This window comes from Nuphar pumila, chromosome 16 (assembly GCF_984573655.1).
Source record: "Nuphar pumila chromosome 16, dmNupPumi1.hap1.1, whole genome shotgun sequence".
NCBI classification, from domain to species: Eukaryota; Viridiplantae; Streptophyta; class Magnoliopsida; order Nymphaeales; family Nymphaeaceae; genus Nuphar; species Nuphar pumila.
This window is the reverse complement of record NC_143264.1, coordinates 12,091,702-12,114,912: the sequence shown is the minus strand read 5'-3', so window position 1 is coordinate 12,114,912 and position 23,211 is coordinate 12,091,702. Positions and strand designations below refer to the sequence as shown.

Genomic DNA, 23,211 nt, shown 5'->3' with positions numbered 1-23,211 from the left:
GAGTTTGAAAACAGTTGTTGACCCTTTTATCCCAAGTTCGACTCCTACTGGTAGGCTCGGTAAGAGCATAGATGAAAATAACCCAAAAAATTAAAAAGTTTCGATACGATTAATGCAAAATGGGCTACAGTTGACACGGGGACATTTGCTGTAAAAGTTACAATAGTAATTTTGCTATACAAAATGCATATATTTATGAACTAAGAATACATGTAGTCTAATCTAGATGATGAGATTGAGAAGAAGAAAGATCGTATTCCAAAGCCATAGATCGATCCCAACCGTCCAGGTGAATGCATGCTGGCCATTCACATCCATCAACATTCCTCACATATTGTAGCTAGGTCCGATGACGAATTTAGATCTCGAGAAACCATGATCCAGTATGTTGAGAAACGTCTAAGACATGCCGTATGTTGGGTGCCAAATCTATTGTTACAATTTTATAGGGGTGTCAACCCGTCGGGTTTGGTTCGGATCCAGGTGAAACGAGACTTGAACCAGATTTTTGGGTATGGTATCAGGCTTGGACATGAGTATAATCGGATTCATTATAAAAAAACCATACCCAGATCCGATAAGAACTACATGAACCAAAACCCGGACCATTGTCACTAAAACCTTTTTTTTATCATTTTTACATTGAAAAATTCTGGGTCTTAATCGAAATTTGGGTCAGGTCCCGGTCTGATATAAAATTTCACACACTATACCTGGATCCATGTATTAATCGGACCTTTGGGTCCGAACCCAGGTCTTAATCGGGTTTTCTTATTTGTCGACCTTTGGTTCGGGTCAAGTCCTGGTAAACCAGGCCCATCGACTCCCCTACAATTTTTCTTTTACCTTTTTTTTTCAAACAAAAGCCTCCTTAAATTTTCTAAAATAGAGTTCTTTAAACAATTCATGTTGGAAGAAAAACGATAAAAATCTAACTTTTCTTTTCTTTGGACAAACATCTGGCCCATTCTTTTAATAGCGGCAGCTGCTAAATGGTACTGTGGGCCAATGAACACAGACTTTTCTTCTCACTGATCGGAAACACATGGTCACAAGAGCAGCGATATCTTATCTGCTTCAAAATTATTCATCACCACCGCCTGTTCCAACGCCATGAGGAGCTCTACTAGCTATTTCTCAAACGCCTCTCGGATGAGATCCATCCATCACTTCTGCTTCAAACGGTAAATTCTGGTTGAAACCATCTCAAAGCCTATCTGTTCTTTCGTTTCTTTTTAATTGTCATAATCTGGCTCCTCATAGATGGAATATACGGTACTCCTGTTGGGAAACTGCCAGTCGGAGAGCGCGAGTTGATTCATTTAGAAAAGTAGCAGCTGCCAAATCCTTCGCTGTGATTAGGGATGGCAGTGGACCGGGGGAAAGCGGGGCCCCGCCCCGTTTGGACCAGGGATGGAGGACATGAAACGCGGATGGAGGCGGTGATGAAGGTTAAAATTCATCCCCCTGCAGGGATGGACTGACACTTTCCCCCACCCCGCCCCTTCATATTTTATCTTCTATTACTAACCCTAACCCTATTTATCAGTCAGAGCCATCGTCATTGCCTCTTTCCCTTCCCCATTTGCATTCTACTACCTCTGCAAGAACCGACATCTCGAACACCCGCACTTCATCAAGGTCCCCCTTTCCCAAGATGGGTTTCTATGTTTTTACTTTTTTTTTCTTTCAAGATTCCTGATTCTTACCCGTGGTTATCTTGTTTCAGATTCTGTAGACCGTCTGGATGTGCTAGGAGGGAAGGGGATGCCTGCATTATACTCGTGGTCCTGCAAAAGGTATGAAAATGAACACACATAACTGGGATTTCTTTGGTTGACACCATTTCTTTCTCCATTCTTTCATCTTTTAAATGTAAAATTCCCATACCCACTTAATGCTATTCTCAGACACCTCTATTTTCTTTGATTTTGTGGCTAGCATTGCTAATTAGGTATTTTTGTCTCTCTTTTTTCTCTATTAAATATTGCATTGGAAAGATTAGGGTTTTGTGAATCTTTCTCTTGTTGTTGTGAAAAAATAGAGGCTATAAGAACGGGTTCGTGTGGCACGATCTCTGTGAAGACGATTTGATCTACCCCACAAATGGGAACGAGTATATTCTAAAAGGCTCTAAACTATTGGAAGAGATTATGTCCGCTTCTGGTAAGAATTCTCATTTTTTTATCGGTTTAACTTATATGTTGTTTGCGATTCATCTTTTTTCTTCAAATTCTTGGTCCGCATATTCTTTTTTCCTTCAAAATTCAAACTACCAACATCATTTTTTTCTTCAAATTCATGACCTCCATCTTCAAAGTTTCGACTCTCTATTTCATAGATCACCAACAACACCCGCCACCCATTGCCCAGACGAAGCAACACCGATAATCCTCTTCCTCGGCATCCACCTCATCCTCCTCTCCCGACTCCAAAAAACTTATTAGATTACTTGTGGCCAACTTATTAGATGACTTGCAGAAGTAGGAGATGGGGACGGGGATAGGGCGGGGGCGGGGCAGGGACGGGGGATGAGGCGGGGGTGGGGCAGAGACGAGGCAAATGTGGGGACGGGGACGAGGATTAGTATTTTGAGATGGGGTGGGGGTGGAGGTCCAAAGTCTCCCCACCATGGGCATGGACCGGGGATGAAGGTTACATTTTAGAGACGGGGCGGGGGTGGAGACCTTGTCCACCGCCCCACCCCGGTCCACTGTCATCCCTAGTTGTGATGACTGCAGCTACCACCTATAGGAAGTGGTACTTTATCAAATCTAGGAAAAGTGCCAGTGGTTGCACGTGTTGGAGTTAAGGTGTCCTTATAGGATAAGCCCAACGAATTTTTTGAGGTAACAATTATAAATAAAAGGAAACTATTACCTAATAAATCTCTTTACAATATAAAAGGGGATGATGAGGAACCCCATATGGTAAAGCAAATATCTGAAAATTGATACTTACCTCACCTGGGATTCAGATCCTACTTACCATCGCTGGAGCGTCTGCACTCATCAAGGGTTGTGACTAGCTGAGGAGTCAGAAGTCTTAGAGCCGCAAGACCCCATTTGTTCAACAGCCATCTGCAAGCTACCATGGCTGCTACAGGTATGTTTTTGCTCTTTTATTATGCGCAGGCTCAACATTAGGTTATAGACCCACGCTTTCACGTTACGCGCTGAGTTTATGCCTTTACCGATTGCGGTTTTTCGACGGAACCGCCTTCTGAACGGCGATGCCCCCCTTACCGCCCTCATCTGGGTCATTTTCTTAAAGAAGGGAGGCACAAATGTTGTATTCGGATCAGACAGGCGATCCTCCACCATTTTTCTGAAAATTTGGCCGTTGAGTCGGCTGTTTTCCGAAAATGCCAAAAAAAAAATCTTTTACCACCAGTTGGGCGTTGATCGGGGCCTTCATCCGCCGGTTGGGCCATCCCTGTCTCTCTCCCTTGTGGGGCACTGCTAATCTGTCACTCTATCTTGCTGACGGTGTCACCGACATGGCAGTCGTCGGCATCTCTGCAGCTTGTCGGGCTGCCAGAGATGTCGCCTCCCCACCGTCGTCGGTCATGGCCATCGATTACAGACAAAGGTGATGGATGATGCCATTTGTTTTGCCGATGGGGACGCCGACGATTTTTCGGTTGCTGGACCGTCCGAGACGGTGGCGGCGCCCTCTGAGAGGGGAAAGAGAAAGTCAGAAGACGGTTTGGATTTTTTTTAAACCCTAACTCATAAAGAGAGTTTTTATACTCTCGGGTCTGGTCCATGTCTGGACCCGACCCTGCCCCATTCGTATTGATCCATTAAAAATGGATCTAGTCCAAGCTTTGGGACAAGGATTCAGTAATTTCAAAACCCGATCCAATGAGTTTTGGATCCAGATTGGGTCCTTATTTGGATCCCAACCCAAATTACTTGATTTTGATCCATAAAGTTTTACAGATCGGATTCAGGTTTCGAATAAGACTTCCAAGGTTCTTGTGACCCATATCTATTTTGTTTTGGATTCTGTTGTGGTTTGTGAAACCTAATCTGGGTTCTAGATCCATACTTGATCCACTGTGTTCTTTTGGATAAGGTTATTGTTCGGATCTGAATGTGTTGAACCGTACCAACTCATAATGATTACTGGGTTGGATCCGGATATGGGGCTACGGGTCTCAGAACCCGAATCTGAATAGCCCTGAATATCTAGATTAGATACATGTAAGCTAGATCCAATTTTGTCTGTGATAGATCCAGAATCTAGTTAAAACTAGATTATTTGGTTATGGATCTGATAGCATGACAGAATTGGGTCCACTGCACTGTAAGAGTGCCAGAGAACCATTTCCTCTGATTCAGATTAATTTTGAACAGATTCAAGTCTCTCTGGAACCGGTTTTCAGTCATCTAAGAGTGGCTCAGTGTTACAGGAACCGGTTCAGACTATTATAGACCCAATTCAGTGATTTTTTGAACCAATTCTGAGGTTTATTTCATTGATTCATACGTTTTAGGATCGGTTCAGGGGTTTAATAACCAGTTCATACAGTTTTAGGCTCGGTTCAGGGGGTTTTATCACCAGTTTGTGAGGTTTTATAACCGATTATGGAGTTTTGATCATTGGTTCATAAGGATTAAGAACCGATACAGTTAATTGATGATTGGTTCATCATATTTTTGATATGGATTGTTACTTTTCTTCAGTTCACGAGCATAAACATTAAGTTACAGCGTGTTAAAAGCTTTATTTTGTCATGTTCATGTATTTTATTTGTAATTATGCATGCATAAATGAATGTATAATATTGGCTTTAAGGATAGTTCGATAACTTAATAAATTCATGTTACCAAAGTGACTAAATACACGTATGTTGTCAAATTTTGTTCTTTCATAAAGTTTTAGCCAATACTAATATTGTACTTAAATTCATGAAACGATAAACGACCCAAAGAGAGTTTTATCGTGTTTGAAATTTAAGGTAAAATAAGGCAAGTGTATTGAGATACATCGCACATGTGTATCCAAAGGTACCTTGTGTTGATGGTTTAGCTTCACATGAGTCTTAGTTTTACCAACTATGGTCAGAAGGTGTAGTGGTTATGCGTATTGAAGTTCTTACCAAAGTAAGACTTTAATGACCCCCTTCACTCGCCCGAAAATAAGCATATCAAAGGCCTTTCATTTATTGCTTTTTTCATCAAGTTTGTCTCTTATAAATATTTTTTTATACATGTTTTTTGCCATGCAGTTACTAGTCCTGTGATTTTAGATGGCTTAAGTTCTATTCCTTTTCTTGACAGATCTAACTTTAGTGATTGAAAAAAAAACTGTTCTTTTCATATTAGGGTATATGGATCTAGATCTGGCCTTGAGAAAGGATGAACCTTCTGCCCTAACAGATCAAAGCACTGCTAAACAAAAGAGTGTTTTTGAAAAGTGGGAGTGCTCGAATAGGCTTAGCATATTGCTTTTGCAATCTAAAGTGAATAATAATATTCGTAGTGCTATATCGCAATGCAGGACAGTAAAGGATTTTCTTAGTGCTATTGAAGCACAATTTGTCAGTTCAAATAAGGCTAAAGTTAGTACCCTAATATCGAAACTCATAACTATGAAATATTCTGGAGGGGGTAACATTTGCCAACACATTTTGAAAATGAAGAACATAGCGTCTCAACTAAATGACATGAAGCTGGCCATTTCTGACTCATTCCTAGTGCATTTGATTATGACATCCTTACCTTTACAGTATGGATCTTTCAAGATCTCTTACAACACATATAATGATGAATAAACATTCAATGAACTTATGTTCAAGTATGGTGAAGAAGAAAAAAGATTGAAATGAGAGAAGGTGCAAAGTGTACATATGGCTTCTCATGGATCCTAGGTAGGACCAAACAATTTGGACGTGAAATTTTGGATAATTTTTTTTTATTGAAACAGTAGAAGTGAGAAATTCAAGTGTTGGGCGAATTACAGATGAGATAGAGAAATACTGAACAATTCATTACTTAATCAAAAGTATCAATTACATCACATAAGTGAAAATCAAAACAACTAATCAGAGTCAAAACATAAAATACTGAAATAAATGAGATCTCTTAGCCACATCCGTAAGTGACATCCCGATGCTCCATTTTACTTGCTACCTGAAAAGATTTAAAGCAAAAGGGTCAGACTCCCCTATTTGCGTAAGAAGCATTATATTTATATGTTGTGTTCAGTGCCCCGTGTACAAATATGTGCAATAATTTAAGTTCTGAGCTATCATGTAATCTTGGAATATTCTATTGAATTACGCATGCTTTCTACATCATTATACATTAAAGAAAATAGTGATATAGCTAAATTCATTCACACAAGCATGATCTTATTTCTATCATTTCTACAGATTCCATGTCACTAATTTTCATGTTTACACAGAGACTATTTACTAGAACAATTCAACACTTTTCTTTTGTTTATTTTACTCTTACCTTGTGGGTACGCACAAGCATTCAACATCGTATCAGACCGACACCATACGAAGGTCTATTATTTTGTAACCCGTATGACTAGCCGTACAAATATCTAAAGGATACGGTCCATGATCGAGAGAGGGCTCCCCAGAGGCTAGAACAAGAAAATTAGGATGCACCCCTTGACACTTCTGCAGAAGACTTGGATCTACCACCTAGGACGCATTGGTAGTTTTGCCTCCTAACTTCGTGGACTGAGGACCGGGTGAGACGCCTAGCTCTCACAAAAACTCGAATGTCCCACGGAGCTTGTACCACCTACCCATTCCAAGGTAGATCATGGGTCTGGTAACATACATCATCTTTCAGGTGTACCCAGAGCACGGAGAATCCGGTAACATACACCTTCTTTCAGGTGTACCCAGAATCTTGAAGTTTTTTTTTTATATTTATGTTTTCATTTAACCTTTTCTTTATAATCATGTGCGAGCCATCGCACCACGAGGGGTCCAGTAACATACACCATCTTGTAGGTGTACCCAGAGCCTTGCAAGCCTTATGATTTTGCATACATTTTTACTCTTTGTTTATTTTCCTGTGCAAGTCATCGCACCAGAGGGGATTTCTAAAATCCCAAACCTGGCCCTGGGTTCACATATATTATATGCATTTTTATAGCCAGGGTGCCATAAGCACCACCAAGGAGTGAACCACCCAGAACATGGCTCAACTCGAAGCCCACATTCACATTGAAATCTTGAGCGAGGGTGTATGCACCCGCACTATGCCATCCACGTGGCACACATATATTTCTTTCTTTCTTTTTCCTTAGGTGCGCTCATATTAATGTTGCATGGACCTCTCCCATCACATCGGGCTGCCATAAGCCCTCCCATAGTGTAGCCGTGTGGTTGCCACCTAACTAAGGTATGCGATCCTCTTCTTGGTTGAGGTTGATCAATTAGGGCTGCAAAATAATTAACCACAGCTAGGAAACAAATCAACCACAAGGTCAACTCGGTTCGCAGTCATGGGTGTGACCGGAACAAGGCTAGGGTCAAACCGGCCCCTGCCCAAACTCATGTGTGGGGTTCTGCTAGCTATGGCGGACCCACACAGGGTCACAATCGGTAAACATCAGCATCCCACTGGTAGCAGCAGCAACATGCTTGCTGCTCCAACAACATGCTGGCGATGCCAGCGTCGCCAAAAGTGGATGATCCATGATTTCATTTCAGCCGAACAACGCCCATCGACAGCAGGAATGCCACGCCACCATGCTGCTGTCGATGTTGCGAAGATCATCCGATCATCTAGCAGGCCCTGTAAGCTCGCAGCCTATGCACCACAGCTCCAGCCCAGCAGAGCCAATGGTGCCACAGGCACACGTGGTGTTGACAGCAACTGTGGAAACAGTGTGTGCTGCCCAGCGAAACGGGTCACGTTTCTGACCTGATACACTGGCACACACTGGTTCCACTAGATCAGGTTAGGACCAGTTGGTAATAAGGTCCGCACAGACCTTGTAAATGGTTGGTCTTAACAGCAAATAAACTGGCTCAATCGAGCCTTCGTCGATTACCATTTTCAATCACCCTACATGCCATTATAAATTTCCATTTCATAACATTACTTTCTGTTATTCAGGGTATGTGATATCAATGTGTGCATACATACCTATGCATGCTCCATCATGGTTCTTCACGTATGATGCAACCTAAGGTAAGTAACGGTGTACTAGGTCCAGAACAGTGTTCAGAATTGTTTTACCCTACAACCTAATGAGGCATGCAATACACGGTTTCCTTTCTCTTAGCTTTCTTATCCAAATTTCTGAAGACATAATGAAATAACAAGTAAAAACTTATATCAAGTCACACAACACATTCCCAATGTTAATTCCAGTGGTTTCTTAGCTACTGTTTAACCACTTGCTGATACTGTGAAACCAAATAGTAAAATGATATCGCATGAATTTTATACTTCTGCTCATTATATTATACTAGAGTTCTTATTTGGAAAACAATAACAACTCATGTTATGAATATTATCAAACACTAACGTGTATGTAAACGTTTTCATATGCTTTACTCATTGTACCAATCCTGGAAAATGTAACTTAATATCATGCACATCACTTCATCTATAACTATAACCTACCATAGTTTACACCTACGTGTGGTGGAAAGTTTTGAGCAGTTGGTCGGATTCATACTAACATCTGAAAGTTCAAGCGGAGAGCTTTGACATGCCCATGTCGCACACACGTCTGAAGTCGCCATAATTGACCTTTGCATCGACCACAACAAAGGTCCGACCTGGTTGAACAACCCTCCACATCAGACCCGAATGCCCTGGGGTTGACGTTGTAGGCGTTCATCACTTTAGGGCTGCAACATTGAGAAGGAGTGCAACACAATTTGGATGGTCAGAAACCCATTTACGATGGGTTCCAAATAATCCACACAAAAGAGCTTTGACCCAACGCCATCAAAGGCTATGACCATGGCTTGCGACCACCATAGTAGGTGCATTTTTTCTGCTAGAGTGCAGATGGTGGGATACACCATACTCATACTACATGGCATCGCGAAGGAGCAGCACGCCATTGCGAGGCGGACTAGATTCAATGTCTAACAATGGCAGCCGATCACCAGAGAGAGAGAGAGAGAATTCGTGATTTATGATTTGACAAGCCCTCTTTTTCCTATTTTATCTCCACCTACTTTGGTGGAGTTCAAAACTTTAAATGCATGGAACGTCTCCCCCTCAATCCCACTAATTTTGGTGGTTTACTACCTTCTTCCCATAACACCCCTCTCCTCTTTACTTCATTTTTTTCTAACTTCCTCAACCTTTTTCTTTTGTGGTACCCCTCCTCCACTTGTGGTGGGATTTTCCTAAAAACATGAAAAAGTAAAAAGAGTAGCATCTTTGCACACATTTTTCATTGGAGATGGCTAAAATGTAGGGGTTCTTTGTACCCACGTTTTACCTTTTTCTAAAAAGGTAAAAATTGTAAGTGGTTTGTGCAAAAAGACTCCACACATAGGGGGTTTCAAAATGGGGTCATCCACCAAAGGGGCAACAAATCCCACCACTTGTGCTATCTTCAATTCCATTGCAAAGAGTGTGGAATTAATTGCCTTTAACCTATTTGGTTGAACTCTGGTTTCCATGTAAAAAGGAAAAAAAAGATTTTTCCTTTCTACCACACCTGGGCACACAATGGGTTTTGAATTGGGATTGTGGCTCTACACAACCGTGTGTCCTACCACAACACCACTTCACTACTTGTTGTTCAATTTAGTATAATAAATTCCTATATGCTTACTCTGGACGTTTGCCTATTCGGCAAATTTTCGTGTTTCCACTCGAGCTTTCTTGATTCTTCTTGTCTCCGCACTAACTTATATTTAATATGCTTTGGATCTCACGCTATAGTCCTGGAATATTTGAATTCTTCGAATTAACTTGTCAAACTGGGGCAGATTTAAGTATATATATAAGAGAGAGAGAGATTTTAATAATGATTTCTCAACACGTATCAGTTTGAGGGTAGAAGAGGCTTGATTATCCAGTAACCCAGGAACAGAAGTATAACCCATGCAATCGACGCCCATGCAAGGCAGGAAAGTTTTAATCGTCTGCATCCTGAGAGCACATCCAGTACTTGGCGAAAGTGGCCAGTTAAATCCACATTCTGCGCCCCCGACACAATACTCGTAATAAAGATAGAGAGAAGAAAGCCAGCAATTGCAATAACAACGAACAAGAGTGTTGTGACAGGGCTCTTGGTAAAGGCAGTGATGAGATTGGTGCCTCCTAGTGTTAGGACGATCGTAAATAAACTTAATCCTAATGGCACGACCTCCATGAAACGTCTTAACACAGCAGCTTCCTCCTCATGCGGATTCTTCGCCGGCATCTCAGCTTCGACATCCCGATTCTCCGCCGGCATCGTGGTGTGTCCTTTGATGGTTAATGACGAGAAGGGTCACGACCTTTTAGAGAATGGCGAATGTGTTCCTGTACATGGACATGGAACCCAGTCAGACCTGGATCTAAAATGCACACCCAACTTAATAAGCACAAGATTCATATTTACACATGAATGCTTATTAGAAAAACCATAAAACTTAAACCATGTACTTAAATGAATCATGCATGTGAGAAAAAAAAAAACATTTACCTCTTGCAAAGATATTTAACTAGGTGTATTGCGTTGAGAAATGAATGGGTTGGATTATGTTCATTTGTAAGCATGCTCTTCCGATCAAAATTGCAATCTTTAAGCGAAGAGCTACTTTTCCAAGAAATCTACTAAGTACTAAGTACGTTCTAGTTGCATTTGTAACCTCTGTAACCAATATCACGAGATTTATAAAAATCTCATGATAATATTGCGAGAAATTGCCTGAAAGTTTGAAACGACAATTTCTCACGAGATTTTTAAACAGTGACAAATATAGTGATATTTACCATTTTAGCAGATGTCACACTTTGAGTGTGCCTTTTCACGTGGCTGCTCTCCATCTCTTGTTAGGACCCCAAGCTGATGGGCCGTCAGCCAACGATGTTGGGCGATCAGGTACAACGGCACAATCAAAGCATAAAATGTGATTGTACCTGATCTGATTTTGTTTTGAAAATCCTCAAGGAAGGAGGTGCCATGAATTTAGTTAGGGATGTCAATGGATCCGATATTCAACTGATTTTGTTTTCATTTAATGAGATTTGGAAATCCAAAATCATAGTTGATAACAATGGAATGTCGATATGGTTTTAACTTTTTTCTACTACCAATATCTAAATTAGTTTGATATGTTTGCAAACCTGATTACATGTAAAAAGGTTTATTTGGGATGAGCTTTTCATCATCCATGCCCAAATCCGAACCTGAATCCATTTAGACAACATCTAATATGATAGAAATAATTCTTACCACATTCATCTTGACCCTCCCTCTTCTCAATGGACTCCAAGCGTGTCATCCATGTTAAAACAAGGAAGTTGTACACGACAATTCAAGCACAATATTTTGATGATGAATAAGGAAGTTGTACACGACAATTCAAGTATAAGATTTTGATGATGAATAAGGAAATTGTAAACATAGCATTAGGGACCCTAGTCAACTATTTTTCTGCTCTTATATAGCAAAGTGGGGAGCAATCAACATATCAGCTGATGGTTTTGTTTTATGGGGTATCAAGGTATTAGACTAGACCTGAGGGGTTAGCATAGTTGTAACAGGCCTGGGCTGCCATACAGGCAGCCCGTGTTCCATTCCCAGAGTTATCTCCCTTGCATAAGCCGAAGCAAGTACAGGCCCTTGGGTCAGGGATACTAGCCTTGGCGCTTCCTCCAGCCAGACAACGACTATGTCTCCCCGTCGGGGGGGGGGGGGGGGGGGTCCACATGTTAAGTATGAGAAAAAAAACTAGTAGGGGTGTCAACGGGTTGATTCTGTGGTGCTGGTACTGCGCCAGACCCAGTTCGGATCGGGCTCACCATAAGAGGGTCCTGTGAGGATAACATAAACCAGACCCGTCCATAAGAGGTAAAATAATAAATTTTATATTTTTTACATCAAGAAATTTTGGATCTTAAATTGAAACTTGTTGGACCCAATCTAGAATGGAATTTCATAAATTATACCACCTCTATATATAAATCGGACCTTGTGGGTCTGACCTGGATTGTTAATCAGTCTTAAATCAGATCCTACTAGATCCAATACAGGTGAAAGCGCTGACAATCAAACTCGCACCCTAACTAAGTGAATGGGCCAGCAGTGAACAGTAGTCTCTGCATTTATATCAACCAGTTGGGTTTGGTTCGAATTCAGGTGGAACTAGACCCAGACCTGATTTGAGATGCTAGTACGGTATCTGGACTCAGGTCCAATCAGACCCACTATAAGTGAAACCATACACGAATCTTATAAAGATTACATGAACTAGACCCGGTAAAATAATATATTTTAACCTTTTTACATTGAAAATTGTGAATCTTAGTCAGAACTCGGGTTGGGCCCGGGGTTAGTATGAATTAATTTTTACAAACCATACGCGACTTCTTATATTAATCAGACCCTCCGGGTTCAACCCAGATTCTAATCAGACCTTATTATTTATCACCAAACCCTAGCCCTATATGGTTTGGTATGGGTTGGGCCCAGGTCAAACCCGACCCTTTGACACCCCTAATTAATTTATATGTCAAAAGTTGCAACACATTATAATGTTAGCATCAAACCCATGTACTTCCATTATGATCACCTAAATACCGCCATATTTTGTTCAACTCATTTCAGTGCGTGATTATATATTAACTGGGATCCGTGCCTATCAAGAAAAGCCAAACTCCATAAAAAATTTATGTGAAATAGTAGTATCTAGATCGAGTTTGTTCTTTGAACCAGACACTTTTAGCAACAAACAGTGTTGGTGTAAATGGATTTGAGAAAACAATCCCCACTAGACTTCATAGCGGGATTAAGGCCTTGTAATAATAGATGTGGATGAAACTCTTATCTATAGTAAATGGGATGAACTTGCATAGTTGTTACTAGATCCAACTGCATCTGTTTCAGATCCAGCCAATAATATGTTCTGAGACTACAGTTAAAGTCATAGTGGCCGAGCCTTGCAGAAGACACTACAAATCGCTATAGTGAGATCGAACAACACTATAAATCGTTGTGGAGCTCATTGGAGACCCAAAAATACTATAAATTGCTATAGCGATTTGTAGTGTTATTCAGTAAGCAAATCACTGTAAATCGCTACCCGAATTAGGACCAACTTGTGAGGGCCATATCTCTCTAACCGGAGGTCATATTCCAAATCCGTAAAAAGTGGTGTCTTCATTTTTGAGTCTAGTTTATTCCTGTAAATTTTCAACAATTTCTATTGCCATTTCATTCTCCATTTTAACTAAAAACCAGACCCCTATTATTCTGTGTTATTTGAGTTGCACAACACCATTCTCGCTTGACATCCACATCTTGATTCTGACATGCTCCTTGTTGGATTTTCTATTGATTTCTTCTAACCTTGCTTGGAACAAACATATGTCTTTCTCACCACGACACCCTATGCATTTTTTGACCACGACACCCGGGACCTGTGCTGGGGGGGAGCCCCCGGACCCCCCTCCTGTAAAGGCAAAAACTCTAAATCAGGCTCCATAACTCATCAAGTTGAATGATGTTACCCACGCTGGGAGGAGCCCCCAAACCCCCTCTTGTAAGGGCAAAAACTATAAATCAGGCTCCACAACTCATCAAGTTGAATGATGCTATAGTCAGTGTGCAGGTCAGTCACTGTTTGATGGAGCAATGTAGGATCGTCTGTTGGATGTGCATAGAAGTAGAGAGAGAAGGAGGAGAGAGTGAAAGGGTTGATGTTCATGGCCTTCTCCAGGGAGAACTCTTTGCCTCCCTTGATTTCTTCTCTAGAGAGAGAGAGAGGGTTTTACAGTGTTTTACGGAGAAAGAAGAAGAAGACTTTGAAGAGTCAACATCATCCTCGACTTTCTGGATGGAGGACATGTTTGTCTATTTTTTGAATTGTTTGTTTTTTCTTTTTTGAATGAAGGACATTTTTGTCATTTTCTCAAACCATTGCTTTATGAGAAGAATAGCAAGAAAGGGTACTGAAGTCTTTGCAACCACACCAGACTTCAATGCTAAGTGATGTCAACATACACGGGAATACGAGCCTCATGTGCTTGTATACGTGGTGCTCATTCAGACCCCCGAACACAGACGTGGGATTCAATGAATCATCGGGGGGGGGGAACATACACCACCCTCTCATGAAAAAGGGTGTGAGAGATGGTGGAAGATAGTTTAGTATAATTACGGGTGATTTTCATGTCATTGACTCACCTATTTCATGGTCTCCTACTTTTGCACCAACCATTGTTACCCAACCAACTATAATCACCCGTAATTATACTGAACCGTCCACTTTCAGAACCGTGACTTCCCAAGACCACCATTATGCCCAAACTCTAGGATCCGCAACATTAGAACTAGAACAACCTTCTTCACTGACTCCAACACCTAACTCTCCTTTACCTTTGGCTTCTTCTGCAAGAAAAAATTATTGAGCATCCGTCACATGATGGACGCGTGAGTGTGCTTTTGTTAAGTAGCTATGGATTAAGCAGCTACCTCTCTCTCTCTCTCTCTATATATATATATATATATATATATATATATATATATATATATATATATATATATGATAACTGAAATATGTAATCTAACAAAATAAGTAAACTGATATGCACTGATATTTTTATAGGTTTTTTATTATTATTTTTCTAAAATTTCACTATTCAAATGTGATCTAGTTGCTTAGTTTTATAGAAACAGACTCTTAGATTATCCTATTAGGATGCATAAGAAGGATCTTTTAAGGCATGAAAATCAACAACTCAGATTTTTATAAATATTCAATCATACAAAATCGCATTTTTTAATCTGATTAGTATAATCCAGTAGTTGATTCCCAGCAAACGTACCATGTCGAATGCATTTGCAGGGTTAGATTTGCAAAAAAAAAAAAACTTATAAAAATCTCAATTCATAATAATTTACATATTTTGCTAGTTTACATATTCCAGTTTTCCTATATATATATATATATATATATATATATATATATATATATATATATATATATATATATATATATGGTGCTATTGAAAGCCCAGAATTTCTCAACTGAAAATCATAGGTTCAAGCATTATTGACTCAATCTTACCACATAGATATGTTCCGCATTGTTTTTTTGTCAAGGATCAAACCTTAGTTTGTCTGTCAAGGAATTTTGGGATTCTTTATTTTGAATTAATGTGGAAAATTCAAGTTTTGAATTTCCTTTTGGGTCTCATCAAATTCAATTTATTATGAATATTATATTTTAATATAATATATATTATATTTAATATGATTCATTTGGGTCCTGAATGGACCCAAATCATTTTTACCTTCTTGAGATCCATTTGGGTTTTAAATGAATCTAAATTTATATATAGCTTTAGTGAAATCTATTTGGGTTTTAAATAGATCAAAATTTCTGTTTGGTATTAGTGAGATCCACTTGGGTCTTAAATGGATTTAAATCCCTATTTAATTTCAGCAAGATCCATTTGGGTCTCAAATGAATCCAAAATCCTAGTTTTCTTTGAAAGATTCATTTGGGTCTCCAGTGGATCCAAGTCCTTAGCAAGACCCATTTGGGTCATAGATGGATTCAAAATTCCTCTATATCTTTTATAAATCTCAATATGGGTCTAAACTCGATCCAAGCTCATTTAGGTTGACCCAAATTATCTGGGATCCAAACCTAGATATCTTAAGATCCAGTGGATCTTACGTGCTCATTTAGACAATTTGAACTCACGTTTATGTCGGTTGATCATCTTGGATCTCTATTGAGGTCCAAATCCAAACACCTTATATTGAACCTCATAAATTCCCAATTAAATTTGTTAATTAACAATTAATCACTATAAATAGTAACAACTCGTTAAATATTCAAAATTACTAGTGTCGTCTAAAATTTGAATCATTATAATTATCCATATTTTATTTAAATATTATAAAGCCACCTAGAAAGCCAACCAATAGGAGACTTCTATATCAACTTCGAATGAATTCGAAAATGTAGATCTTGGATATTCAAGAAATGTATCAAGATTCATCAGAAAAAACTACAAATAAGAGGTCACCCCTCATTTCAACATCTAGTATTCAAGTCCTAGTTGCACCCTTATCCTATTGAAATCTCTGTACAACTAGACCTAGCTTAGTTGAGTCCACATATCCTAGCCTATGACCCAGTTCCCCTATCCCACTTTTCTTTCTGATCCCGCAGTTAGTTGGAGTGTTGCTTGAGTTTTTCTACACTCACCAATAACATAGAAAGAGCTACCAAAGCCTGATGTGAGATTTAATATTTTTTTGTGGTTCATTTATTTTGTTTTTTATAAGTTTTGAACTTTCAAACTTTTGCATATTGTGTTTATGTCTATCTTTTTTTTCTTAGTTTTGGTAGTCCATTCTACCAAGCTCGCTTTTTCTTTATGATCTGTGAACGAAGTATATATACTCGCAAGTTACAGACTCACAAATAAAGACTTTAAACTTTAGGTGCTGCTCAACGGAGGAGAAAAGGAGTGCAAACTTTGCAGAACGGACCTCAAAATTCTCAAATTCGGATCTGGTTTTCGAACACCTTCTCTAAAAAAATTCTCGCAAAAACCCTTTTTTGTTTCCAAAAATTTGGGATCCACGAGGAGCACCTCGACCTTGGGCAAACATTGCTGCACCTGATTCAGGAACATTTTGTTTACTTCCCTCGATTGATTAACTAGAATACCCAAGAATGTCTGCTTGTTAGATATCCTGGGCATCATTCGTCTCTCTCTCTGAATTTAAGTTGTCAAATAGAGCATTATCTTATCGTATTTTTTACATAAAAAAAACTACACATCTTAATCACAACTGGTGTCATAAAATTTTATAAAGCTATACCCGACAACATGTACTGATCAGAACCTTTGGATCCAAACCTGTATCGTCCAATCAGATCTGTTAATAAGTGGAAGTCATATCCTATCTATGGACACCTGGTCAAAAAGTGGGGCCGAGGATGCATGGGATGAAGCATTGCCTGGTGGCACTAGTAAAAATTTAACAAAAGCCAAATAATTCCTTGTCATAGTTACAATCTCATTACGATCTAGAAATTTCTTTTCACAAAAGCCAACTAATCTGAAAAGGGCATGGCCACTATATATTACAGAATGGAGTGGAGGAAAAGCTTAATCATACTGTTGCATTAGACAGAGTTGCAACCAAATAACTAACGGCCGATTTGGATGACATCCAAAACCTAGTGTAACCCCCCTGCTGCTTTTTCAGGGGGAGAGCATTCAACTATCTTCCACCATCTCCCTCACCCTTTAATTAATGTCTTGAGCCTCCCTCTGAATGACTGGTTCAACCATTTTTACCTGGATAGTGGCCAGAAATTATTATTTTTTTTATTTTTCTTTCCAAGTTTCATGGTTGTTCGGTCATTTTTCATTTTTGGACACTCTAACTAATTTTGATTTGCTACTTTCTCTAAAAAGAAACCTAATTTTGACTAGCTACTAGCTATGAAATTAACAGGAAGTCATGGCCGGAACTCTTCATCATAGCATGGGCAGTACCAGCCATTACTTTCCAAAACTATTCTTGGCTGTGATACTCATCAGTATAGTGAGTTTTTTTTTTTTATGGTTGTTCATCTCGGGATTTTGTGCTGATAGCTTGACTTTTGGATTGCCGTTGAAATTCTTGTTGGTTGCACTCATTATTAGCTATATCTTGATAATTTTCCAGCATATACAACATATTTGTTGTTGGGATTGCTGTGTTTGGTGTTTTATATAACCTTTGAATGTTGTATCTGGGGGCTACTGAATTGAAGGCATCGAGGCAAGAAAATAATCCTATTCAAGATTTCTACACAGAAATGCAACTATGCGATTCTTTTGCCTTGATAAAATCCAATAAGAAGGGTGAAAAGTATAAAGATTGTAAGCCGTGTGCATGAATGGATGGTACGGGATTCTCTTGCTTTAATAAAATCCAATAAGTGTGAAAAGTGTAAAGATTGTAAGAAGTGTGCAAAAATAGATACTAAGGCCAAAAAAGGAATCAAGGTGATAAAGCTTTTCGTGGCACTAAGTTTTGAGTTTGATAACGTGAGAAACACTATGATTCATAGGGACACTCTTCTTGCTATTAAACACGATCCTTTAGAGTTTATTGATGAAAAAAGTAAGATGAAGTCTTTTGGGACCAGCCTTTCAGAAGAGCTCAGCTGGATATGGTGAAGAAAATTGGGTTCAACATGCCCACATAAAGGTGACAAGTTGTGTGACATGCCACTACTATACAAAATCAGGACATATAAAGCGAACATGTCTATCAATGAAAAAAGGGTACTTCATCCAATGAGTGAGAAGGGAACTAAAAAAGAAGACACTCTTTTGATACAGTGACTACTACTTTTGATGCACAACTATCTATCCATTTAAGGTACCATAACATATTAGCTTCTTGCCCAGTTATCCATCTCAGTTGCATTTGCCTTTGTAGCTGCCCCTCCTATACAAATGAATGACTAAATGTAGAATAAAAATATAACATATTTGATATAAAATTTGTGTTTTTATTTATAAATGCCACTGATATAAGATTCTTTTACTGAATATATTGTAAGTCATCATCTGTGAATATGGATTAATCGTAGGTACACATTCACGACAGAAGTTATGAACCCTTAAACATTTAGAATCGATCGATTAATTAAAGCATCACGTGTTCATGTCGATTCTGCTGGTAGAATACAATGCCCAGGTTGAGACTACAAGAATAAAAAATATAAAGTTCTACCATTGATTAAACTACACTTGATTGGGCATGGTTTTACCATAAAATATATTCAGTCCCATACGAGTGTAGCCTAAACCCACGTACATGTAGTGCATGTACATCATGATGAGAGCCAGGATACGATATATGTTTGTGACATGGTTGAAGAAATGTTGAACGACGTTATTATGACATGATGATGGACTCAGTATGAGCGAATGCTTTCATTGCTGAGACATATATTTCAACAGAATATGCAACCTTTTGCTGAATTTATCTTAGTAGTATTGATTCTAGATTTAACAATCGAGATCAACATGATCGTAGGCCCAACACGATAATGACTCTCGGTTTGTCTGTGTTCTCACATGACATTCATATGAATGCCGGAGGCGATTTATTACTTATACTTTTGTATTTGAAACATGCGAGCGTTCATCAGTATTTACTCAGCAACTGCATTAAACATGAGTTATATCTAAGAGAACACAGATGAATAATCCATAACTTGTACAACAATGTTTAGGAAGCTGCAATAGGACATGACTTGGAGTTCACAAGTTAGTTTTCATAAAATCAGGAAGATGATTTTCCAGAATTATGAATTCTTGTAAGAAGATCTGAGAGCGAATCACAGTCCTATCAAACTTGTGATGTTAATAGAATCATATTTCATATACAATCTCATGATGAAAACCGTAGTTCTCAAAACAGTGGGGTAATGGTTACATGTGAAGGCAATATAGGAGAGCCTGATATAAATTATTATAATATTCTAAAAGATTTTATCGAATTTAAATATATAGCACGAAATTGGATGTATACATTTAGATGTGATTGGTTTGATAATATGCACATACATAAGGACGAATATTTTACACGTGTCAACATGTTTCATTCAACATACTAGGAAGATCCCTTTATTTTAGCCTCTCAAGCTATACAAGTATTTTATGTTAGATATCCCACAAAGAGTGAATTGCATATAGTACGGGAGAAAATAATAAGAGATGTGTATGCGAATCTATCATCTTTATTTAAACAAAACGAAGAACACGACAATGATGCACATTAGGAGGACAATTACGAAGGGGTTGATTCATTACTCGCTACACCAAGAACCCATGCTATTACACCAAGATGATCGAGGTGCGCATGCACCACCGTTATTATTTTTTACCTGATATGTCTTTGTACCTCTAGAGCTATCACACAAGAATAAGTTTATTATTTTTTATGTTTATTTTTTTGAGGTGCGCATGCACCACCGTTATCTTCTCAAGTACATCAAGGCTTGCTCAACTCCCATCTTTATTTTGTTCTCTTTGCAAAATCAACTCACCATCAGTTTCTTTACAGCCATGGCCGGAATCATTAGGAGGGCAGCAAGTAGGGTCACAGTGGAGGCATCCAGAAGGGCTTGAGAGCTTGGTTCCTGCAAACGCCGACCTGTATTTTTTTTTTTGGTGATAGAAACAATGATCAACTTATTAATGATCGATTTCTGTTGGGTAGACAATGAGCAGTCACCTAGCCAACACTAAAAAACTTCAAAGAAAAATGCAGAGCAGAAAGCGCCTACCTGAATGAATTACGACGTAGGAGAACAATGTGCCCATGGTAGCTAAAATAATGTAGAGGGTGAAGGGGATGGAGGGGAATGTGAAAACAGTGCTGAAAGTTGCGGAGTAGAGTCCAATGCCGAACATCAGGTTAATCTTAGCCATCTTGATCACGGATTCGAATGGCGTGCTATGAGACCACCTGAGCCACTTGAGCCCTTTCTTACCAATCGCAGCTAAATCCCGAAAAAACTGAAGCATCTTTCCTTCGGAAGGAGAGCTGCGATCTCCACCAACACCCTCAGCTTCAATCATTGAAACAAGTTTCAAGATGCCTTTTCAGACTAACGAAGGATGAGAGAGAGAGAAGGGAAAAAATCAAGTCACCATGAAATTGCGACTGCCTCGTGCTGCTGCTGCTTCCTGTCTCGATGTCAGAGGCCCCATCAAATTGGAAGGCCACCTGCTGGGCCTAATATGTTCAGTTGTCATATATATATATATATATATATATATATATATATATATATATATATATATATATATATATATATATATATATATATATATGAAAAGTTTTGCAACGCACAACATTAGTGCATATTAATATCATGCACAAAAAGCTCTTGAACAAAATAAGCCCCTGAGAAGGAAGCAGATCAGGTCATGCTGAAAATGAGCGTTTTTGCTCATGCGGACATCTTGGCCGTCTGTTTGCATTTTGGATGAATGCCACGTGGTTTTGTTGACTTTTGAGCTTTTTAAAATGCAAATCGGATGGCCACGATGTCAGCATGAGCAAAAACGCTCATTTTCAGCATGACCTGATCTGCTTCCCCCTGAGAATGGCGTGCCAATAGTATATGAGTTGAGTTTTGTTATCTTCTTGTAAAATATAGTATTTAATTTTTAACAGTAGTTACTAGTATACCTTCCCTAAAAGCCACAAATCTCTTCCCTAACCTTTCTCGTCTTTTTCACCCATTGTCCTATTCTATTAGCATCCCACCGGAATACCCATGTGCAGCCGGAATCCAGTGTGAATGCTTGTCTGAAATAATATTGTCCATTATCATAGCACAATTCAAGACTTCAAAAATCACAATTTTATCATGTAGGTAATCTAGAATTAATTGTTTATGTTAAACGAAAACATCATTAATTATCATCATCAAGCCTCATCCCAATTGCAAGAACTCTGGGCATTGGTTGTACTCGAGACCAATTTTTAGAAAAAGTTGGTACAATATACTCTATCTCTCTCTCTCTGTCTCTCATTGGTTGTCATTGGTTCAAGTCTCAAATATACTCCCATTGACACCCTTTATAATGCCAACCAATGAGAGAGAGAGAGAGTATATTTCAGTCTTGAACCAGATCTATTATAATGCCAACCAGATCACTGCTTCACAACCTAACTATCTCTCCTGATCAACGGCTGTACTTAACCCAATCCAACAGGTAGGCAGTAACAAACTAACAGGGGGTGATGGCTTTTAATAAGAGGACTTGGATGATGTTTTTTTTATAAAAAGCATATTTTTTTTAGCCTTGAATATTCATGAAAATCTTAAATCATCAATTTTTAAACCTTTATGAAAATCTGACTGCGTCTTTTATTCCTATAGTATCAAACATGAATGTCATATTACATGTATATGTACTTCCCTCATAACTGTGTACTATAGTGACAAAAGTTAATACCGGATCTCGGCAGGCAAAAAAACTAGAGAGATTTTGACATTTTTCACAAATTAAAAAATATAAATAATAATTTTTATAAGAAAATATAAATAAAACACATTTAGAAATAAAAAACTTGGGGGTTTTCACGATGAACATCTTTTAAAAATATAAATATCGTGATATTTGTCACAGTTTGAAAATCTCACGAGAAATTGTCATTTTAAACTTTCAGGCAATTTCTCGCAATATATCCGTGAGATTTTTTATAAATCTCGCTATATTTGTTGCAGAGCTGTATACATACCATTTTTGTAACATACTAGTCAACTATTTTTCTGCTAAGTGGGGAGCAATCAACATATCAGCTGATGGTTTTGTTTTATGGAGTATCAAGGTATTAGACTAGACCTGAGGGGTTAGCATAGTTGTAACCGGCCTGGGCTGCCATACAGGCAGCCCGTGTTCCATTCCCAGAGTTATCTCCTTTGCATAAGCCGAAGCAAGTACAGGCCCTTGGGTCAGGGATACTAGCCTTGGCGTTTCCTCCAGCCGGACAGCGACTATGTCTCCCCGCCTGTGGGGGGGGGGGGGGGGTTTCCACATGTTAAGTATGAGAAAAAAAAAGTAGTAGGGGTGTCAACGGGTTGATTCTGTGGTGCTGGTACTGCGTCATTTCGAGTCAGATAATTCATCTGGATGACATGGTTTTCGAGACAAAAAAAAAAAGAAATTATGAAAGAAACATCAATATATCTCTAACGAGACTGTAAATTGAAGAACCACCCACCCAAGGACAACAAACGGTTCGGCCAAAACAAACGATGATGGTAAACGTGGAAAAAGGGGAGGACGAGAATTAGATCAAGAGAAAAAGAAAAGCGGGTGCATTCGTCTCTGTCGCTTTACCTTCTTCCCGAGACCGGAGGTCCCAGGCTTCTGGCCATCGAAGGGGGTTGTTTCCTTCCTACTGATGTTGAACACCGCCATCTTCTCCAAGGAGCTCACCTAGATGGAGAGAGAAAGTGTTAGAACGAGCAACGGACGGTGGCAACACAACGCCCCTTTT

The 23,211-nt window shown here is 39.0% G+C and overlaps 1 protein-coding gene across 4 annotated transcripts; it reads left to right on the top strand.

Moving 5' to 3' along the window:
• Positions 1 to 1,015: 1,015 nt before the first annotated feature.
• On the top strand, positions 1,016 to 20,920 carry LOC149812935 (protein SOSEKI 4-like). Of its 4 annotated transcripts, none has more exons than XM_089992035.1 (5): positions 1,016 to 1,184; positions 1,550 to 1,641; positions 1,730 to 1,799; positions 2,045 to 2,166; positions 20,257 to 20,920. In XM_089992035.1, the coding sequence occupies exons 1-5, from the start codon at positions 1,114 to 1,116 to the stop codon at positions 20,319 to 20,321; spliced, it is 420 nt and encodes a 139-aa protein (XP_089848161.1). In that variant the 5' UTR covers positions 1,016 to 1,113; the 3' UTR covers positions 20,322 to 20,920. The 4 variants fall into 4 exon arrangements, 3 of the variants coding, with proteins under 3 accessions (XP_089848161.1, XP_089848164.1, XP_089848163.1); XM_089992038.1 differs by lacking the exon at positions 2,045 to 2,166 and adding an exon at positions 1,264 to 1,451; XM_089992037.1 differs by lacking the exon at positions 20,257 to 20,920 and adding an exon at positions 2,978 to 4,086.
• Positions 20,921 to 23,211: the final 2,291 nt, after the last annotated feature.